The sequence below is a fragment of the Anser brachyrhynchus genome (genome assembly GCF_964034855.1).
Source record: "Anser brachyrhynchus genome assembly, chromosome: 20".
Taxonomy (NCBI): Eukaryota; Metazoa; Chordata; class Aves; order Anseriformes; family Anatidae; genus Anser; species Anser brachyrhynchus.
The window spans coordinates 9,221,561-9,239,918 of NC_137713.1; the positions used below are offsets into that span (position 1 = coordinate 9,221,561).

At 38.6% G+C, this 18,358-nt stretch overlaps 1 protein-coding gene across 11 annotated transcripts in view; it reads left to right on the plus strand.

Moving 5' to 3' along the window:
* The window catches only part of GTF2I (general transcription factor IIi), a 73,244-nt gene that overhangs the window by 40,470 nt on the left and 14,416 nt on the right, over positions 1 to 18,358 (plus strand). For all 11 annotated transcript variants that reach the window (XM_080562946.1, XM_080562951.1, XM_080562944.1 and 8 more), the window contains 13 exons: positions 3,302 to 3,485; positions 5,316 to 5,374; positions 8,687 to 8,758; positions 9,490 to 9,673; positions 10,006 to 10,064; positions 11,672 to 11,743; positions 12,271 to 12,454; positions 12,931 to 12,989; positions 13,660 to 13,743; positions 14,214 to 14,309; positions 15,114 to 15,179; positions 16,013 to 16,196; positions 16,799 to 16,851. In XM_080562946.1, coding sequence (XP_080419072.1) covers positions 3,302 to 3,485; positions 5,316 to 5,374; positions 8,687 to 8,758; positions 9,490 to 9,673; positions 10,006 to 10,064; positions 11,672 to 11,743; positions 12,271 to 12,454; positions 12,931 to 12,989; positions 13,660 to 13,743; positions 14,214 to 14,309; positions 15,114 to 15,179; positions 16,013 to 16,196; positions 16,799 to 16,851 — 1,356 coding nt within the window. The remainder of the gene's footprint in view (positions 1 to 3,301; positions 3,486 to 5,315; positions 5,375 to 8,686; positions 8,759 to 9,489; positions 9,674 to 10,005; positions 10,065 to 11,671; positions 11,744 to 12,270; positions 12,455 to 12,930; positions 12,990 to 13,659; positions 13,744 to 14,213; positions 14,310 to 15,113; positions 15,180 to 16,012; positions 16,197 to 16,798; positions 16,852 to 18,358) is intronic.

Genomic DNA, 18,358 nt, shown 5'->3' on the forward strand with positions numbered 1-18,358 from the left:
TTAGAAGTTTCAAGCGTGACTATCAGCTGACATTTAAATAGCCCCCTGAAAGCAACTCGCACCAAATAAAAGCAGCTCAGAATCTGATTCACAGTATTTCTTTCTTTCTCTTGAAAGGAGTACCATTGAATTCTGAGAATTACTTTAATTTTGGTTTTGTTGTTTACACATAGCCAGTCTAGAAATCTGTGGAGTCTGTTGAAAGAGCTATTCCTGACTTTCTGTAGAAGGTCAAACAGTATTAAACCACCCCCTTTTCCCTGTGGATGACAACATATCATTAATTCATAAACCAATCCATATCTGATTCCAGTTCTTTCTATTTGTATGGGCATGAAATTTCCTATTTCCTGAAATTAGTTATGGATGTCCAGAATTCTCAGAGTGCTTCTCTTGAAAATACATTGATTTTGGTGTTTAGATGTAAACTAAAGGAATTATTTTTTATGGTGTAAATACAAGAGAGGATCTCACAGATATAGGCGAATTTATAAAAATGAAATCTATATCCAAAGAAATTTCTAAGCAAAAACTTGTAAATCCAAGACATCTCATTGCAAACTGTATTGCTGATTGTGTTCCTTGTCTGAAGAGTATTTGCTAAAACATTTCCTGGTTTAGGTGAAATAAAGACACTCACTTTTTTTAAAAAAAAAAAAAAAAAAAAAAACTTGTTGTTAGGTATTTATTTATTTAAATGGGATTTTTGTTACTCTGAAGCTCTGGAATGGTCTAGATTTTAGTGATGTACTTGATTTTTTTCCCCCGGCGAGTTGTTGTTCACAAACACTTCTTTCCATCTGAAACTCGGCTGCTGGATTTGTTACGCTTTTTACTACTCACCACAACAGCCTCCAGGGCTGCAAGTTTTGTTTGAATTTCTTGGAAGAGGTATATGACTGCAATAAAAATCTACTTTAGTGAAGGACTAGTCCGATACACAACAGCTCATTCGGTGATTGTCCTGTCTCTGACAGTCGTGTTTGGACAGGTTTTCTTAGTCTGTTTGCTAAGAGAAATCTTCATGTCGTGTCCCTCTCTTTGTACGTATATATTCTGTCTCTAGTTTTGGCCTTGTTAAACGTAGCAGTTGGAATCAAGCTGGTTGAAACACAATTCTCACAATTTTATACATTTTTATATGTAATGCTCATCAGAATATAAGACAAAGATACATGCGGTATCTTCAAAGCTTCCCTTTTTAGAATCATAGAATCACAGAATCATTAAGGTCGGAAAAGACCTCCAAGATCGTCTGGTCCAACCACCTTCTACACCAATGTCACCCACTAACCCATGTCCCTAAGCACCACATCCAACCTTTCCTTGAGCACACCCAGGGACGGTGACTCCACTCCCCGGGCAACCCGTCCCAACACCTGGCTGCTCTATCTGAGAAGAAGTGTCTCCTCATTTCCAACCTGAACCTCCCCTGGCACAACTTGAGGCCATTCCCTCTAGTCCTGTCACTACTTACCTGTGAGAAGAGGCCGACCTCCAGCTCCCCACACCTTAATTTCAGGGAGTTGTGGAGAGCAATAAGGTCTCCCCTGAGCCTCCTCTTCCCCAGACCAAACACCCCCAGTTCCCTCAGCCGCTCCTCACAGGACTTGTGCTCCAGGCCCTTCGCCAGCTTTGTGGCCCTTCTCTGGACATGCTCCAGGGCCTCAGTGTCCTTCTTGTGGTGAGGGGCCCAAAACTGAACACAGCACTCGAGGTGTGGCCTTATGTGATAAACACACCTAGAACCAGTCTGTTTCCACATGGTGGATAGAGTGTTATCCAAATGCCTTTAAAACGTAAATTGTTGTATTGCTTTTAAGAATCTGGGAGTTAATGTGAGCATTTTGCATATACCAGTGTCTGAACCACTGTCTATTTCCCATGTGTGGCTTGAAGAATTGCCTCTAGTAGTTTCGCTTTCAGAAATTGCACGGCACATCACTGTATTCTGGTTTGGCCTACCTCGGGTCGCTTCACTTGGTGTTTAACTCTGTGATCATGTTAGATCATGATGTTAGACCTCACCTGGACTGTCTTTCAGTGCCTTGCAGAATGTCCAGCATGAGAACATTTCTGTATGTGGGGTTTCGCAGTGCGGGGTCAGTATGGGGAGCACAGCCCATGCCTGTGCCTTGCCCTCACAGGCTTCTCCTCATACAAGCCTGGCCTTCCCCAAGAGCTGGGGGAGCTGGAGGAGCTGAGTTAGACACCTGGAATAAATTGCTGGAAACTTAGTTATGACCACACTGTCCTTGTTAATTTAAAAATCCTTGAGAAGCTTTTTTATTGCTCCAGTTGGCTGAATATCTTGCAGTGCTGGTGAAATCAGTGCGCTGTCCTTGTGAGCTTTAAAGGCCAAATGCTGCCCCTCAGATCCATAATTACATTCAACAAGTTGCATTGAGGGCACCTCTTTGATCTGTTAAAATGTTTTTCTCCTCAAGTCATTTCTTGCATTTAATTTCCGTAGCAAAACAACAGAATGTAGCACACTGTTTGCGGGCCGGTCAGATGCTAATAGAGAATTCTTGTTGCATGGCCTACAAAATTAACATGCTCTTGTAAGTATAAAGAAATTAGCCCTCGGTATTTGCAAACCATCCTGCTGTTCTCCAAGGTTTGCCAGCATGATAGGTGTATTAATATGATTAAGGTCCTCATAACTTAAAGGAATAAATTGATTTTTTTTTTCCTGGCTGTGTGTGAATCTGTTGTTTGCTTTTCATTTGCTCCAAAGATTTCATTAGTAGGGCCTTACTTTTCTGGGTTGTGTTAGAGGTGTACTGTTGAGTTTATTGGTGATTTCTTGCATTTCTAAAACACACCAAAGCTTTAGGAATTCACTCAGAAGAATGGATATGTGTCCCCCCAGGTATCGATGACATTTGTAAACCATTAAAAGTAACAAATGATGATAACAAGAGCTAATGAACTGAAACGTGTTTGGTGTATCATTAAGTCTAGATAATTTCATATTTCAAATCATGTTTTTAAACAAAACTAAAATACTATGAAACTCCACTCTAACAAGTGCTGTGTCTGTTATTAAATGTTTACAGAGTAAATGCAAAAGAAGAAATCTGCATATGCATGCATATGTATGCAGGTCTCCACCTTCTCTACTGTGAATTAGAGTGATTTGCTGGGGGGGGGAAACCACAAATATGAATGCTTTCATGTTTAAAAGTGCTGAGAGGTTGATTGCCTGTCTGCTAATTTTAATGTTTTTCAGAGTTGTATCAGGCTTGGATAGAGCCACAAGCTAGTCTGATGATTTGATTTTCCTTTTCTCTTAAAGCTCAAGCTATAAAAGCTAAAGGTCCGGTGTCTATCCCATACCCACTCTTCCAGTCACACGTGGAAGACCTTTATGTGGAAGGGCTGCCAGAAGGAATTCCCTTCCGAAGGCCATCCACGTATGGCATTCCCCGTCTTGAGAGGATACTTCTAGCGAAGGAGCGGATCCGGTTTGTGATTAAAAAGTAAGGAATTTGTCATTTTTGTCCCTTTTTTACACGTTGGTTTCTTCGGGGTCTGCTCTGCTTCATTTTATCTTCAGTCAAACTGATTTCTACAGAGGCATTCTACTGCTGTGCTGATGGGTATGTTTTATTTCAGGTTCACTTGTTGATAAATTCAGTTTCTCACATCACCAGAGCACCACAGTGGTGGCTAAGATCTGCATACATCTCTTCAGTATTACAGACTTTTTATCACGGGCAGATCTCTTTGTAATATTTTAATCTCAACGGCTGTAATGTGTGTTGAAAGCCATTGACCTTGGCACATGTTAGGCTATCTGAGGATCCTGGCCTACATTTCAGCTTGTGCTTTTATTTGTCTCTTGCTGGAATGGTGTAGATGTGTCTATGGTGTTATCTGTATATAGTATCACCCAGGACAGGCTTGAGGCCAAAACAGCAACTGGTTCTTAAGATTTAGTTGCGTGTGTCCCCTTGGGGTTGTCTTGATCAGATAGCTTCCGTGAGGGAAGACCTTAGATGTGCTTAGAGACTGTTTGCCTGCCCTATGGCCCTGGCAATGTATCATCTGTCTTTAAAGTGAGGATGCAAGACTTACACGATGTTCTGGGCTTCTTTCTTTCTCTTCTTCTCATCTCTGGCCTCAGTGTCTTTTCTAGAAGAACCCTGACATTACTTGCTACAAAGACAGGTGGGATTTGAAGGAAGCCTGAACCTAGTGTGAATTCAGGATACACATGGAGAAATGGTAGAGACGCTGAGTGCTGGATCTCAGAGCTGCAGAGCACTTCCAGATGTTAGCAATGTGGGTTCCACTTCGGTAGACTGATAAGCAGATTTGGCAGTGTGTGGATATTTATCTTTTGCAATTTGTTGCTTCGCTTTAGGCAGATGTGTTGTTTCACACCACAGATGGGCATTTACAGTTTAAATGAAGCTACTGTTAGTAACAGCTGACATTTTCCAGGGTGCAGGGGTGTAGGGCCTAATCCATGAACTTTTGAAGTGGATAGGAATCTGCTGATTGCAGTGGTCAGGCTCAGCATCAGTGGAAGTGACAGCCTTTGCCTGTGCATGCCACCTTTAGCAATGATGGTGGTTTTTGACATTTGAGAAGTTACATGTTCAGTTTCTGTCATCCTAAAGTTTGCAGATAATCAGAAAAGAGGGAGAGGTGTAGATCTACCTTTTGTCTCATTAAAATCAGACAATATGCATGGATTTTAATATTAATGTAATGCTAACACTGGCTCTTGTCAAATTTCTCTTAGTTGCTAGCAATAATTCATTTATGTTGTTCATCAGTCTTGCAATCTGTGGTAACCAGAATAGCTCAAAAACTAGTTCATCTCTGTGAGAGATGTCAGAATTTCAAAATTTGTCTTTATTCTAGTGTGGATAAAACCAGATGTATTTGGAAAACAGAAATACCTGTTTTTATGTTTGTTTTTAATGGTTAAATTTTCAACTTGAATCTCTGTTTCTGATGGTGGTTTGGCTGGGAAGTGCATTTAGCCCTAGAGATAATTTTAGTGAAATATGTGTTACCATGAAATGTTATGGCTCAGGCGAATATGAGTATCAGGAACAAAAAATGTTTTTCTCAGGAGGGTTCCAACCAGTTTTTATAATACTTGGGTATTAAGTGGAATTTAATATCATGAATCTTGACATCCCTTGTTTGTTGGTTGTTTTCTTTTTTTTCTTTTGATCCTTCAGTGATAACTTGTATTTGGTAGGTGTGTTTACTACAGAGGCTGTAACTATGGGCTCTGACTTCTGGTTTATCAAAGTCTGTCACTGTTGAAGCATGTATCTTAAATCTCCTAGGCATGAGCTTTTGAATTCGACAAGAGAAGATGTACCCTTGGACAAACCAGTTGCAGGAGGTAGGTATTCAAATGTGCGAGTTGAGTACAGGATGATTTCCAGTTTGTCAATCTTTGTGGTGACTACCATCTGCTTTTACTAATAACAGACTGCAAATAATTCCTGGTATTTTGAATTTTCTTTAGCTACAAAGAAATTGACAGCAATTTTCCAGTAAAATCTTTGGATCCTGGAAATACTTTGGAAATCTAGTATTTTTTCCCCAATGTTTGTTCTTTCTTCAAGAGTACAATGCTTTTCTAAGTTAATATAATTAGACTTAGGATGATATAAAATTTTTCTGATGATGCGCTGTCCCAAAATTTGTAAACTGGCACATGTTATTCAATGCCATATGTAAAATTTTAAATGTTTATGAGTGGGAACAGGCACATTTTAAAGCACCTTGTAATGCGCTTTGATCTGCTGTTGGAAGTGTTATGTAAAAATTAGGTGTTACTTTTTTTTTTATTTTGAAAACAGGAATACAGCAAGGAAACCTTTTTCAAGAGTTTAAGAAGAAAATCAGGAAGGTCAGGTTAGGATGTGAAAAGTAACACTGTCTATCCAAGATTTTTTATCTTTTAAAAATATAACACTAATGCTAACGCTGCCATCTGTTTTGATTCATCTGGGCAGAAAGAAAAATAATGAGCTAAGTGCTAGTCTGTTGAAATATAGAGAAATGCCAATAGTTCCTATAGTTGATACGGTTTAATGGCTAGGGAACTGTCTGTATCATGGAATATTTGCTTACATGCGGTATTTGCCAAAATTAGATTAACTTGAATGCAGTAATGAATGTGCTGGTTATAGAGGCAGAATAGCCGCGTATATAGTGACTTGCTCGGATGATGGGGCTCTGCTTTCTAGTAGTAGTGTAGTGGCAAAGCATTCTAACCCCCCGAGTCTTTTCCCATCAGCAGATGCCTGCTCTTAGATGTTTTGTTCATTGAGCACCCACCCAAAGATAACAAAAATGGATGTGTAAGAACAAAACTGCAAGAAAAGATTTTTGTTCCAGTTGAGCCCACCAGCCCATTTCCCCACAAGCTGGGAGGGGAAAAAAAAAAAAAAAAGAGTATGGAAAAAATGAAGTTTTGAAAGAATTGTGCCTTTGCACAGGCAATAATTGGTAAAGTAACTTGCCTGGACTTGATTTCCTTCTCGGTTGTATTTCACTGTCTCTTGGGCTTCAAGGGTTTTTTTTAATTGTCCAAGTAAGCCAAGTGTTGAAAGCTTGTATGCATGAACCAATGGTAACAAACAAATCGCTCCCAACCCCAAAATGCTGGCAACCTCAGCCTGGCTGAACTGTGATTTTTTTTAGTAATACCAGAGCAATTCTGAGTTCAGACAGGGATTCAAGCATGTAAATGGTGGTATCTGCACTGCTGCAGCACCATTATATTGTATTACATACTCGTAGTCCTCTGTTATAAAAAGCATATCAAGGACTGTACTTAAAATGAACATTGAGGATCTGAATTAAGCAAAGAAATTGTCTGAAGGATGTCTCTTTAACATGCGCAGAAATTAAAGCTTTCCTGCAGTATAAGTTAACCTAGTGTTTTGAGTCTTAATAACCTACTGTTCCTCTGAGCACCAAATTTGACTATAAAATAGTAGGTAGGCTAATGACTGAGTCTTAAACTTAACTGTCCTTTTATGTGGGTTTCTGAATTAGCCCTTTTCTCTATTGTTTTTAATATGGTTATTATGAAGACAAAGCAGGTACATTACGTATCCTATAAAAGCCCTGTAGCTAAGAAAACCAGTGGCAGTCCGTTTGGATTGCAGTGCTATAAGCAGTCCTGTTAAGGTGCCTGTCTTCCCAAATCTGTAATGATGCTGATATCCACGTGTGACCTCGGTGTTACTTCTGAGAGGAGAGGACATCTGTGAAAGCTGCTGACAACATCTCAGGGATCCCACCTCAGCACACAGCAGTTGTCTGACCCTCCTTTCCCTCGGTTTTCTCCCTGTTGGGATCCCCCCTTTCACAGTAGGTCAGCATCTCCTCAGCCGCGTGCTGCTCCGTGCCTGCATAGCCCTGCTAGCCGTGTCCCCAGCAGGAGGGGAACGGGGTGGGTATGGAAGGCGTGTTTAAGACTGGCAGGAGGAAGATGATTCGCGTTTGTGTTCCTGGGGGAAATAGGCTGGTCAGGAAGGTTCTTAAAATAGCCTCAGCCCTGAAGCCCTGAGAAGACTGATTTGGCTCAGGAAGTGAGTGAAGTGTGAACAGGTGCCTCTGAAGATAACGCAGCATGGTGCAATGCAGTTATGCAACAGAAGTTGTTGTTTGTGCATGCTAAAAACCAAAGCCACAGCGTGGCAGCTGTCTGGTTTCTTGGTAAAAACAGAGTTACCTGTGCTTTGATCCCCAATGACAAGCACACATGACAAAACACGAACAAAAGCTGTTACCATTCCTGCTACCAATCAGACAGAAATAACATCATCATTGTGCTCTGCTGGTCTGCTGGAGGACCAAATCTAAAGCATTCAGGTACAAAACTTTGATGAACAATACTGAAGATGCATATGTATCAATGAATGAGCAAAGAAGCTCAAGTGATAAAATGATGAAAAATTGGATTTAAGCTTGCTTTATTTCCCCAGGATATGCTACTCTTCATAGCTGCCACATGCTGGGTTGTACCTAAATTATGACTTCACTCATGTCTTAAGTAACGTAAGGGAACATTTCAGAGAGTTGGAACTGAGCTGCTTGTCATTCCAAGTTGAGTAACAAAATCACTGGAGTCATTTGGTATAGCTGTTAGGGACCATTTAATAAACATTGTGCACAAACGGTGGGAGGAATAGATGCGGGCAGTTCAGCATGAATATACAGCAAGGAGCAAACTGATAGTGCACCTATTGCAAAAGCTTGCTTAGGGATTTTCAGTGCTTAGTGAAAATTCTATGAAAACAAGTTTTCATACCATATGCTTGCTCAATTCTGCACAGAGTATCAAGATAATGTTTTAGGAGATGAAACTGGCAAAAAAAATTAATCCCATCTACAAAAGGGATTTACAGATTGAAGGCGGATAAAAGCATTGCAGTTTTTGATGCCAATTTGCTGTGTGTGTTTTCTAGCAAGGGCAAGTCTCTGGTTCAGTGGATATTTGTACAGCTTTAATATTCTGTCATTTTTGATAAGCAATTTTCTTAATTGGGGATTGAATACATACTTCCCCAGCAGAGTATTTTCTGGGTTACCTGATAATGCATCATGGTTACGCCTACTATAAACTATGCAAGTGAAAATATAACCAAAATAATTAGGGAACGTTATCTTCGTTTTGTGTTACTCTCAAATACAGTGAAAGAGGAGTGGTATGCTAGAATCACCAAGCTGAGGAAGATGGTAGACCAACTCTTCTGTAAGAAGTTTGGTGAGCACAGAATTATTCTTTTCTTTTCTTTTATGGCTTTGTATTTCTTGAGGGTTGCTTTCGTTATTTCCTTTGAATGTCGACATGAATGACACCTTTGATCATCATCTTTTTTTAAAAAAAAATAAAAAATCCTGGAAGTTGACTGAAAAAAAAAGTATTTACTGTTTATACAAGTTACATTCATAGTAAAAGAAAGATATGTAAATCTTAAATGTATAGTTCTTCTAATTGCTTTTAAATCCTTACTATTTTTTGGTTGTTGTTTTTGTTTTCCACCTTTGATGGTGAATAAAACAACCATTTACTTATTTATATCCATTGCACTACCATAAAATTAGTATCAGAACATTTCTGGGTTTGGTGAATTTTTATGTTCTCTCCAAAATAAAAAATGGTCAGCTTCATAAGAGCTTGAATAGAATGTTGCTCAACGATAGTTGAAAATTTAAGTTAAAAAATTGGATAAAACCACTGCATTATGCCCAGGGAAGAATCCATTAACAAAGTGCAGTAATATGACTGCCCACTGTCAGCATGCCACAGTATGATAAATGCTTGTGTTCTTGTTGTGCTGAGACTTACTCTTTCGGATTTAGGTATCCTGCGTTGTCCCGGGTTCTAAGATCATACTTGTAATAGCATGGAGATTTTGTGGCTTCTAATAAAGCTAGTTTTGAATAGAGAGATGGCCAAACTGTCCAGTTACCGGATTTGTTTTGTTCTAACAGCCGAGGCGCTGGGGAGCACCGAGCCTAAAGCTGTCCCATACCAGAAATTTGAGGCCCATCCGACTGACCTCTATGTTGAAGGTCTGCCAGAGAACATTCCCTTTAGGAGTCCATCCTGGTATGGGATCCCTCGCCTTGAAAAAATAATTCAAGTGGGCAACAGAATAAAATTTGTAATCAAAAGGTAAGCATTTGTTTTAGTACCTAATTTTTTTTTTTAAAGAGGACAAACAAACACCATTTGTGTAATCAAGCACTTGGTTTCATTAAGTCATGAAACATTCAGTCTTTATTTACTCAACAGGCAATATTAAATATTCTGCATTTTAAAGTGGGTATTTGCAATCCACACAAGTCTTCCAAAATATTATTGTATCTTCCAAAATATCTTTGTAGCATTTTCACAAGTGTGAAATGCACAATACAAAAATCCAAACTTTTCACTTCATGCAATAAAAAGTATGTATTATTTATTTAGTTTGAAGCATAGGCAGATTATTTGCTTTGCGTTTGCAGGCCGGAGCTGCTAACCCTCAGTTCAACTGAAGTTATTCAACCCAGGACAAACACACCAGGTAAGACAGGTGCTGTCGCCAAGTGGCAATGTAAGGGATCGGTGCAGAAACAAAATTTGGATCAATACAACATTATTCAAGAAGTGATCCTTCTGTGATGAGTGTCATGACATGCTTTTCATGAGTTTTTAACAAAATAAATCACCAAGAAAATGGGTGGATTTCTGAATTGCCGTGCAATCTGAAAAACTAGGATGGATCGTATTCACAGCCCGGGAGAACTAGAGCTGCTATCCTGGTCTGATACCAGGCTCGGGCGTTTGCATTTCATAGCTCATTTTGTTGGACTTTTTTCAGGCCTCTGTTTGTAAGGAATTTTAATGACTTCTTGAAAGCCTTTAAAACAGGAAAAGGATCCAGATTAATTTAGCTTTTTATTTCCTGAGACAATAGAATGCTCTTTTCTTGCTACAGAAGCGTATAGTCCAAATCTTTTTCTTTTTTTTTTTTTTTTAAGTGTGGATTGGCTTGTAGTAATAACACAAACTGAGACTCAGGGGTTCATAGGTTTTTCCCACATATTTCACCGGATAAACGAACTGTGACTTGAAGAAACAATTGTATTGAGTCCTCTGCAGGAAAAAAGGGCAAAGAATATGATTCAATAATCATGTAAGCAGTAGTCTTCTTGTATAGTCACTAAGTATTGTGGATTTTGTTTGAATTTTGAGGGGAAGGTTCTTATTCCACAAGAGGGTAGCTCAGAAAAGACTGTTCAATGTGGAACAGAAGTATAAGGTAGCATTGAGTTTTGTTTTGTTACCAAAATCCTGTTTATTGTCAAATTTGACAGTGTAACTAACACTTTGACAATAGAATAATAACAGCAGGTAAAAACTACAGCAGTAAAAAAAAACAGCTAATAAAATCCTCTGTTTGAGAGAACTGATATGCAATGGTCATGATTCTTAAAATGCATAAATAAATAAAAATCCAAAAATATGGTTGGACATCTGATTTGGAAATAAACGAAAAAAATATCTTTAGAATTCTTTATGCTTGCTTTCTACGACTCTGAATGGTATTCACTGCTCAGTAACAGTTAATTGCTATTTGTGGGTTATGATGAGAAGTAATGAATTATGTTGTTTGTCAGTAAAGGAATGCATTTTATTGCTGCTAGAGCATCCTTTGCTCTCTACCTAAGCTACAAATTGTCAGCTCTAGCTAGCATTCCTGTAATTGACTATTTGTAATACAAAATAGGATTGAAGGTTATTTTTTAAGCCAATTAAAATTCTTAGTGGAGCACTTTTTAAATGTGCCTTCTGTTCTAAAGGGTGTTACCCTTATGCACTGGAATTAATTAATTCTAACTTTGCAAAAGCCACTGGAATGATTCCTGCCTGCATCTAAAGGCTCTGAAGCGCAAGTTCTCCTACCTGGGATAATGTTTGACATTTCTAACCACATTTAAACAGATTTTCCATTACAAAAAGGGAATTACGAGTATCATTTAAGTTGCCATTGTCATTACTTATTGTATGTCCCTGCCTACTCATACTTGGTTGTGTTCATAGTTTACGAGTTCTTTTGCTGAAAAATAATGTGTTCAAATGTATCTCTGTCTAGAACTGGGTAATAGTTCATCTATTTCTTGTTTTCAGTGAAAGAAGATTGGAACGTTAGGATCACAAAGCTAAGAAAGCAAGTAGAAGAGATATTTAATATGAAATTTGGTAAGTTAAATGTTAAATTAACTGTCATATAATGCTGCTGTGTTTTAAAACAATTTTGTAAAAAGAGTTTTAATTTTTACTGCACTTATTTAGGCATCAGAAATGTACTAGGACAGACGGAAATCTTGACTTCTCTTACCTACTTTTTACTGATTCTTCCCTATAACTGATATGAATGACTTTATAGCAACATCCTAGGCCATAGTTTATCCGATTGTATGACAGAGATAACTTTCCAATTGTATGACAAATGTACAGAAAGCTTTTGGATGAAAGAATTTCTCAGAAAAACATATTAGATACAGTAGGCTTAGGTAACAGATGTTATCTATCTGTAGCAAGAGGGACAAAGTCCCCACTTGAAAATACTCTACAGAAAATAATAGAAAATCTATTTAAATATTTCTCTTGGGGTTTTTTTGTTATCTCTGAGTAGAAGAGCTTCTGTAAGCCAACCTCTTAAAATCACTTGAGATAAAATACCACCCATTTGAGTGTGTAAACTATCGTTAAATCTTTATTTTCAGCCCAAGCTCTGGGGCTTTCAGAGGCAGTGAAGGTTCCCTATCCTGTATTTGAATCAAACCCCGAGTACTTGTACGTCGAAGGCTTGCCAGAAGGAATCCCCTTCCGGAGTCCCACATGGTTTGGAATTCCACGCCTTGAAAGAATTGTCCGTGGGAGTGGCAAAATCAAATTTGTTGTTAAAAAGTATGTTTGTAATTTAGTTATTTTTACTCATGATTTTGAAGTTAATTAATTTTCTTCCCAGCACCTTTAGGTTTTAAATGCTAGCTAAATTCTGTTTCCATGAAACAGAAAGAATGTTTTGCACATAAGTTTATCTCATAAAAAGATGTAACTTCCTTATAAATTTTAAATGCATAATTTCTGTGCATCATGGATCTAGGGAAAAAATGGCCTTGTATCTGGAAGATTTATTCCTTCTGTTTTCTTTTCCTCTTTTTTTTTTTTTGAAGTAAACTGAGAAGAAAATTACAGAACCGAGTATGTAGCTTTGCTTTCTAACTTTTTCTTGTTATAGTAGGTGGTGAGTCACGCATGCTTCTAGCAGGATTTTATTATAGAGAGATGATAGTTAGTAAATTTGAACCTGACTTAACTCCAAGAAATTTGTGATATTTTGCATACGTAATTGATTGAATTGTATTCTGTTCAATTTTTAGGCCTGAGCTTGTCACTTCCTATTTGCCACCAGGACTGGCTAGTAAAGTAAACACTAAAGGTAAACAACTAAGTATTATTTGCTGCCATCAATTCATAAATACTTTGGGTTGGAAGACTTCTGTGGTTCAAAAACACAGGTGTCATAATCAAAAGGTATTACTTAAGGTAAATTAGCATGGTGGAGTCTGAACGTGATATTATTTTAAAAAGTTACTCAAATTTATTTACTTTTTTTCTTTTAATTAAGACTATTCCAATAGAGAAAATGGAATTTACCCAAGCTTTACAACTTTTATTTTGCTACTAACAGTCTAAAATATGTTCAACGTACAGCTTTAATGTGAAGTAAATAACAATGAAGATTCTTAAGAAAAGAATAAAAGCGTCTTTTAAGTTAGTTGTCTATAAACAAGAAAACTATCTATATTTTTTTTTGATAATAAGTGCTGAAGCCTTCCCTCACACTTAAAAACAAAAATGTCTTCTGTCCTCAAATAATGGAGCGAAACTTTAGGTATGATACCTGCCTGGTTCAAGAGTACTAAACCTGCTTTTTAAGGACGTGAGCTTCCCTATATTGTTCAGATTTTAGAATGTAGACTGTACTTAGTACAGGCACAGGTTATTCGATCTGTTAGAATTTTCAAAATACAGCGAGGTTTTTTGTTAGCTTTGCAAACTATGCATTGTAGAATGTGCATTACAGCTTTTACTGTATTACTTTCTAGCAATGAGTCCAAAGAGTTCAAAAAGATCACGGAGTCCTGCAAGCAATTCAAAGGTCCCAGAGATAGAAGTTACTGTTGATGAAGGTATGGAAGAAATATTAAATACTCTTCTTATCTTTTTCTATTCTTCTAATGTTTTATTCTATTCTTCTATGTTTTCATACCCTATAATTAACTTCTATGTGCATCTCATGTGCCAAACATTTTCATTTCAGGGCTGCAGATACATTTCAATATGGAAACAGTTTTATCTTTCATTTCTGAATAATACTGGATTCTGTGCGGATGATGGTTATATAAAATGTTCAAGTTTGACAGCTTGCTTGGGCCTTTTATTCCAAGCAGAGATGTGGGAAATGATGTAGTCCTGAGCAGAGAAATGATAGATGTGAGCAATTGTATCAAATGCTTAATTACAATCCTTGAAGAAGTTCTAAAAGACTTTTTTTTGATTCAGAAGTTAAGCTTTCTCTAGTAATCAAGTTTGATTTGTTGTTTTTTTTTGTGTGTGTGATGGCTTACTTCTGATCTCTGTATGTAATATCTTTTTACAGGTCTCAATAAACCACAAGCAACAGATGTTCGAACTAATTCTCAAACCAATGGGTCCAATGTGAGTTTCAAGCCACGAGGAAGAGAATTTTCTTTCGGTAAATATTGTGGGAATTAGCATGCATACGTTCTATTAATGTTGGTATTGAAAGTTCTGGTGATTTCGCATCAGGGATATTTTGAATTCATTCTTTATTCTAAAGGTAAGAAATGACTGAACTACTTATTTTCATGTACATTCAGTTCTCAGTCACCTAGAATAATATGCCTCAGAGATATCCTGGGTGATTTTTGGAGAATGCTGTACAAATACATCATGGATCCATTAAAATCTTATTAACCTACTTTCAGAATCAAACCCTCCAGACTTTTGCTGCTCTGCTATTTCATAGTACAGCAGACTTGGATTTGTTGTCCGGTGCACGGTACCATGAGGGTGTTTAAACTGAGCTGAGATCTTACATTGTGCATAAGCTTAATAAGTCCTCCACGAACGTCAAATACTGAACCTCACTGTGCAGAGAGGGATACATGAGGAGTATGTAGGAACTAGGATGGATCTGAACTAACATTAGTGAGCCATGCTCTGTCAGAGCTGATTTTGCAAGATCAGCTTTAGACCTCTCCAGGGTTGCCAATTCCAGAAAATCATTAAAGGCCAGACAGGACTGGAAGTGACATCAAGAAGGACATGTGTCTTCGGGTTATTTCACTGAATGTATGAAGAGTTTTCTGCTACTATTTTGGGTGTTGGTTGAGATGAGTAATTCTTTGCCTGGTATTGTAAATTTTGATCGCTCTGGGATTAATTTCAATCGTAATGACATTACTTTTTAAATACCCTTCAAGGACTGATTCACTGTGTGAGTGTTGATTTAATTGTTCCCATTTCCTTCTGACAGAGGCATGGAATGCCAAAATTACTGACCTAAAGCAAAAAGTTGAAAATCTTTTTAATGAAAAATGTGGTAAGTTTATTAATTCCTTTTTACTGAGATGTCTTTCTTATGTACATTCAGTTATGCATATGACAGATATGTTCACTCATGTCTTCCAAAGGTCCTACAATCCTTGCATATCTAGGCAGTTTCTCTCATTTTAGTTCGTTCACACATAGGTTAATTGCAGTTCTGTGTCTCATTTCCACTAGTTATTTTATTTGGGTTTGGAAATGGAGAAGTTGTGGTTTGTGTGCTGCTTCTTTAATGACCCAGAGGCACAGTGATTCGACATCCTGCCGCATCTTTTTAAGCATTCTTCACCGTGATTATGAATGGGAATTTGTATGACTTCAGCCTCTGCATGACTTGATATGTTATGGGCGGTGTCTGGAGAGGTGTGTGCCCCATCGTATCCCAGTATTTCTTTTAGCAAGGGTTGTTTGGAATCTGAAGTCATTAGTCTTACCAGTGCAATTCTTGGAACAAGAGCACTAATGTCACCTGCCATTGGTGCTACTCTCTAGGAAAGACAGAGACAGAATATATTGCCTGTAACAAAGTGGGGAGTACGAAGGATAGTCTCATATGCAGGCCAAGCCAGTGGCATAAGCTGTCTATAAAAGCTAGTATTTTCAACTGCTAATTGTGATCTGATCTACTGCAAGATAATGAGTTATGTTTGCGACTGTTTTTCTTCTTGCCTACTTATAGCTGTCACCAAAAAAATCAAAGCCTGCTTCTTCCACCTAATCTAGTGTGTATGTGCCAACTATTATATGCTATTTGTACCTGAGGTGTTTTCCACTCTATAAACACATCAGTTATCTAGCTGGTAGATTACAGGCTCTGTTGCATTTCAGGGGAAGCGCTGGGGCTGAGTGAACCAGTGAAGGTGCCGTTTGCGTTATTTGAATCCTTCCCGGAGGTTTTCTATGTGGAAGGCCTACCAGAGGGAGTGCCATTCCGACGACCTTCTACTTTTGGAATTCCAAGACTAGAGAAGATCCTGAGAAACAAATCTAAGATAAAATTCATTATTAAAAAGTAAGACTCCCACATCTCTTTGATAATCCAGTCTTTTAGAAAGGAATTGTAGACTGAAAAATAAACTCAAAATGCCGAGTTACTGAATTACTCTCACCAGTCTCATATACACACTGGAATATTTGTAGTAAATGAGCAAATATTCAGAAAGCTCTTGTGGAGGTGGAGTGTGTTATAGTCAGCTCTTTTTGTTCTGACTCCTCCTCTTTAGAGACGAAGAGCAAGTCCAGATTTCTTAGCCCATTTCAGTGCTCACATCACTGTTTTAGTTCCTGTTGACTTGCAACTTAGCCAGAGCTAAAATTTATCAGCAGTGCGCTAAGGGCTGAGAATTGGAGATTTATATTGGGTGTTGTAACAATTGATTTTTCTTACCTGGGATAGGTTCAGATATCCATGTGCCACTGTAGAAACAAGCAGGGGAAGTTTTGGAGCCTCTCAGCCATTGCATTCCTGTCTGTCTGTTTGACCTAGAGAAATACAGCGTTTATGATATCAGCTTGTTCGTGTCTTTAAAAAATGAATATTAGAAAATGGCTTTTAATGCTTATGAAATGAATGTAATTTTATTGTTGCACATGAAATCTTCAATCTGTTTGCAGGCCTGAGATGTTTGAGGCGGCAGTTAAGGAAAGTTCTGCTAAAAGTCCCCAGAGTGAGTTTCACATCTGCTTAATGTCCTAGATAACAGTCTCTTTCAAGGATTGAATACAAATCAAGAATGCTGCTTGGTGTTAATGAATTCCTGAAAGATTCATTCTATAATGTGGTTGGTTGGTTTTTAACTTACAAGGAAAGTGTTATCTAAGCTGAATTTGAGGCCCAGCCTAAAGTACTGTGCCACTGGTCCATACCCACAGTAGATCTCTTTCTCTCTATCCCAACCCCCCCACACCCCTTTCCAAACTATTGTATTTCTTGTTTTCTGCATAGTTCACTAATTCTTGCATTATTTCATCTTCTGGCGTGTCTTTTTCTGGTTTTCTGAGCAGCTTTTCGTAACCGAACACCTTAAAAGCATTAGATACATAGCTTATGTTATGTAAAGCATGTTACAGTGCTTTCTCTTCAGCAAAAGAATATGGTATTTCAAAACTCTTGGCTTCTGGATTGCCCTGATGAGATGGGAAAAGCACTTAGAAGCTACCCTTTGAATATAGCTTTAGGAAGAGTATTAAAACCTTCTGTGTTATCCACAATAAAATTACCATGCCTAATCCATGCTTTATTGCCTTTCATCAGAATGTAACAGGTGATGTGCAATTCACAGAAGTAGTTCAGCTCTAGAGATAAATTAATTGCTCCTGATATATAAGTCATTCCAAATGAGAAGTTGTGGTTTTACTCAGCTGGGCAGCCAAGCTCCACCACAACCTCTCTCTCACCCCCCCATCCTCAAAGGGAAAGAGGGAGAAAATATGATGCAAAGGGCTTGAGGGTTGAGATGAGGACAGGGAGATCACTCAACAATGGGGGTCCACGCGGGGTCCCTCCCACGGGATGCCGTCCTTCCCGAACTGAGCCTGCGGGGGCTGCCCACAGGCTGCAGCTCTTCAAGAACTGCTCCCACACGGCTCCGTACCACAGGGTCCATCCATCAGGAGCAAACTGCTCCAGCACGGGTCCCCCATGGGCACCTTCTGCCCTCCTTCTGCACTCACCTTGGGGACTGCAGGGCTGTGTCTTACTCCTCACTCTCCCAGCTGCTGTTGCACGGCAGTTTTTTTTCCCCTTTCTTAAATCTGCTCTCACAGAGATGCAAACAACATGGCTTACTGGCTCGGCTCTAGCCAGCAGCGGGTCACTTTGGGGCTGGCTGAAACTGGCCCTTATCTGACAAGGGGCAGCTGCTGGGCTCTGTTCACAGAGGCCACCCCTGCAGCCCCCCGCTACCAAAACCTTGCCACGTAAACCCAATACAGAAGTGTTCCACAGATGATGTGCACAGATAGCCAGCAGGAAATTGTCAGAGTTGGTTTGACTAACTCCACTGAGCTAGTCAAACTGTGCTAGTTTGTGCCACGGGACAGTGGGGCTCCCAAATACAACTGCAAGAGATTTATTTTGTGAATGCATGGATCAGTAGGTGTTACTGAATTAACTGTAAGTACTGCAATTTTTCCGTTAATGCAAATAACAAAATACATGTTCCATGTAGTCTT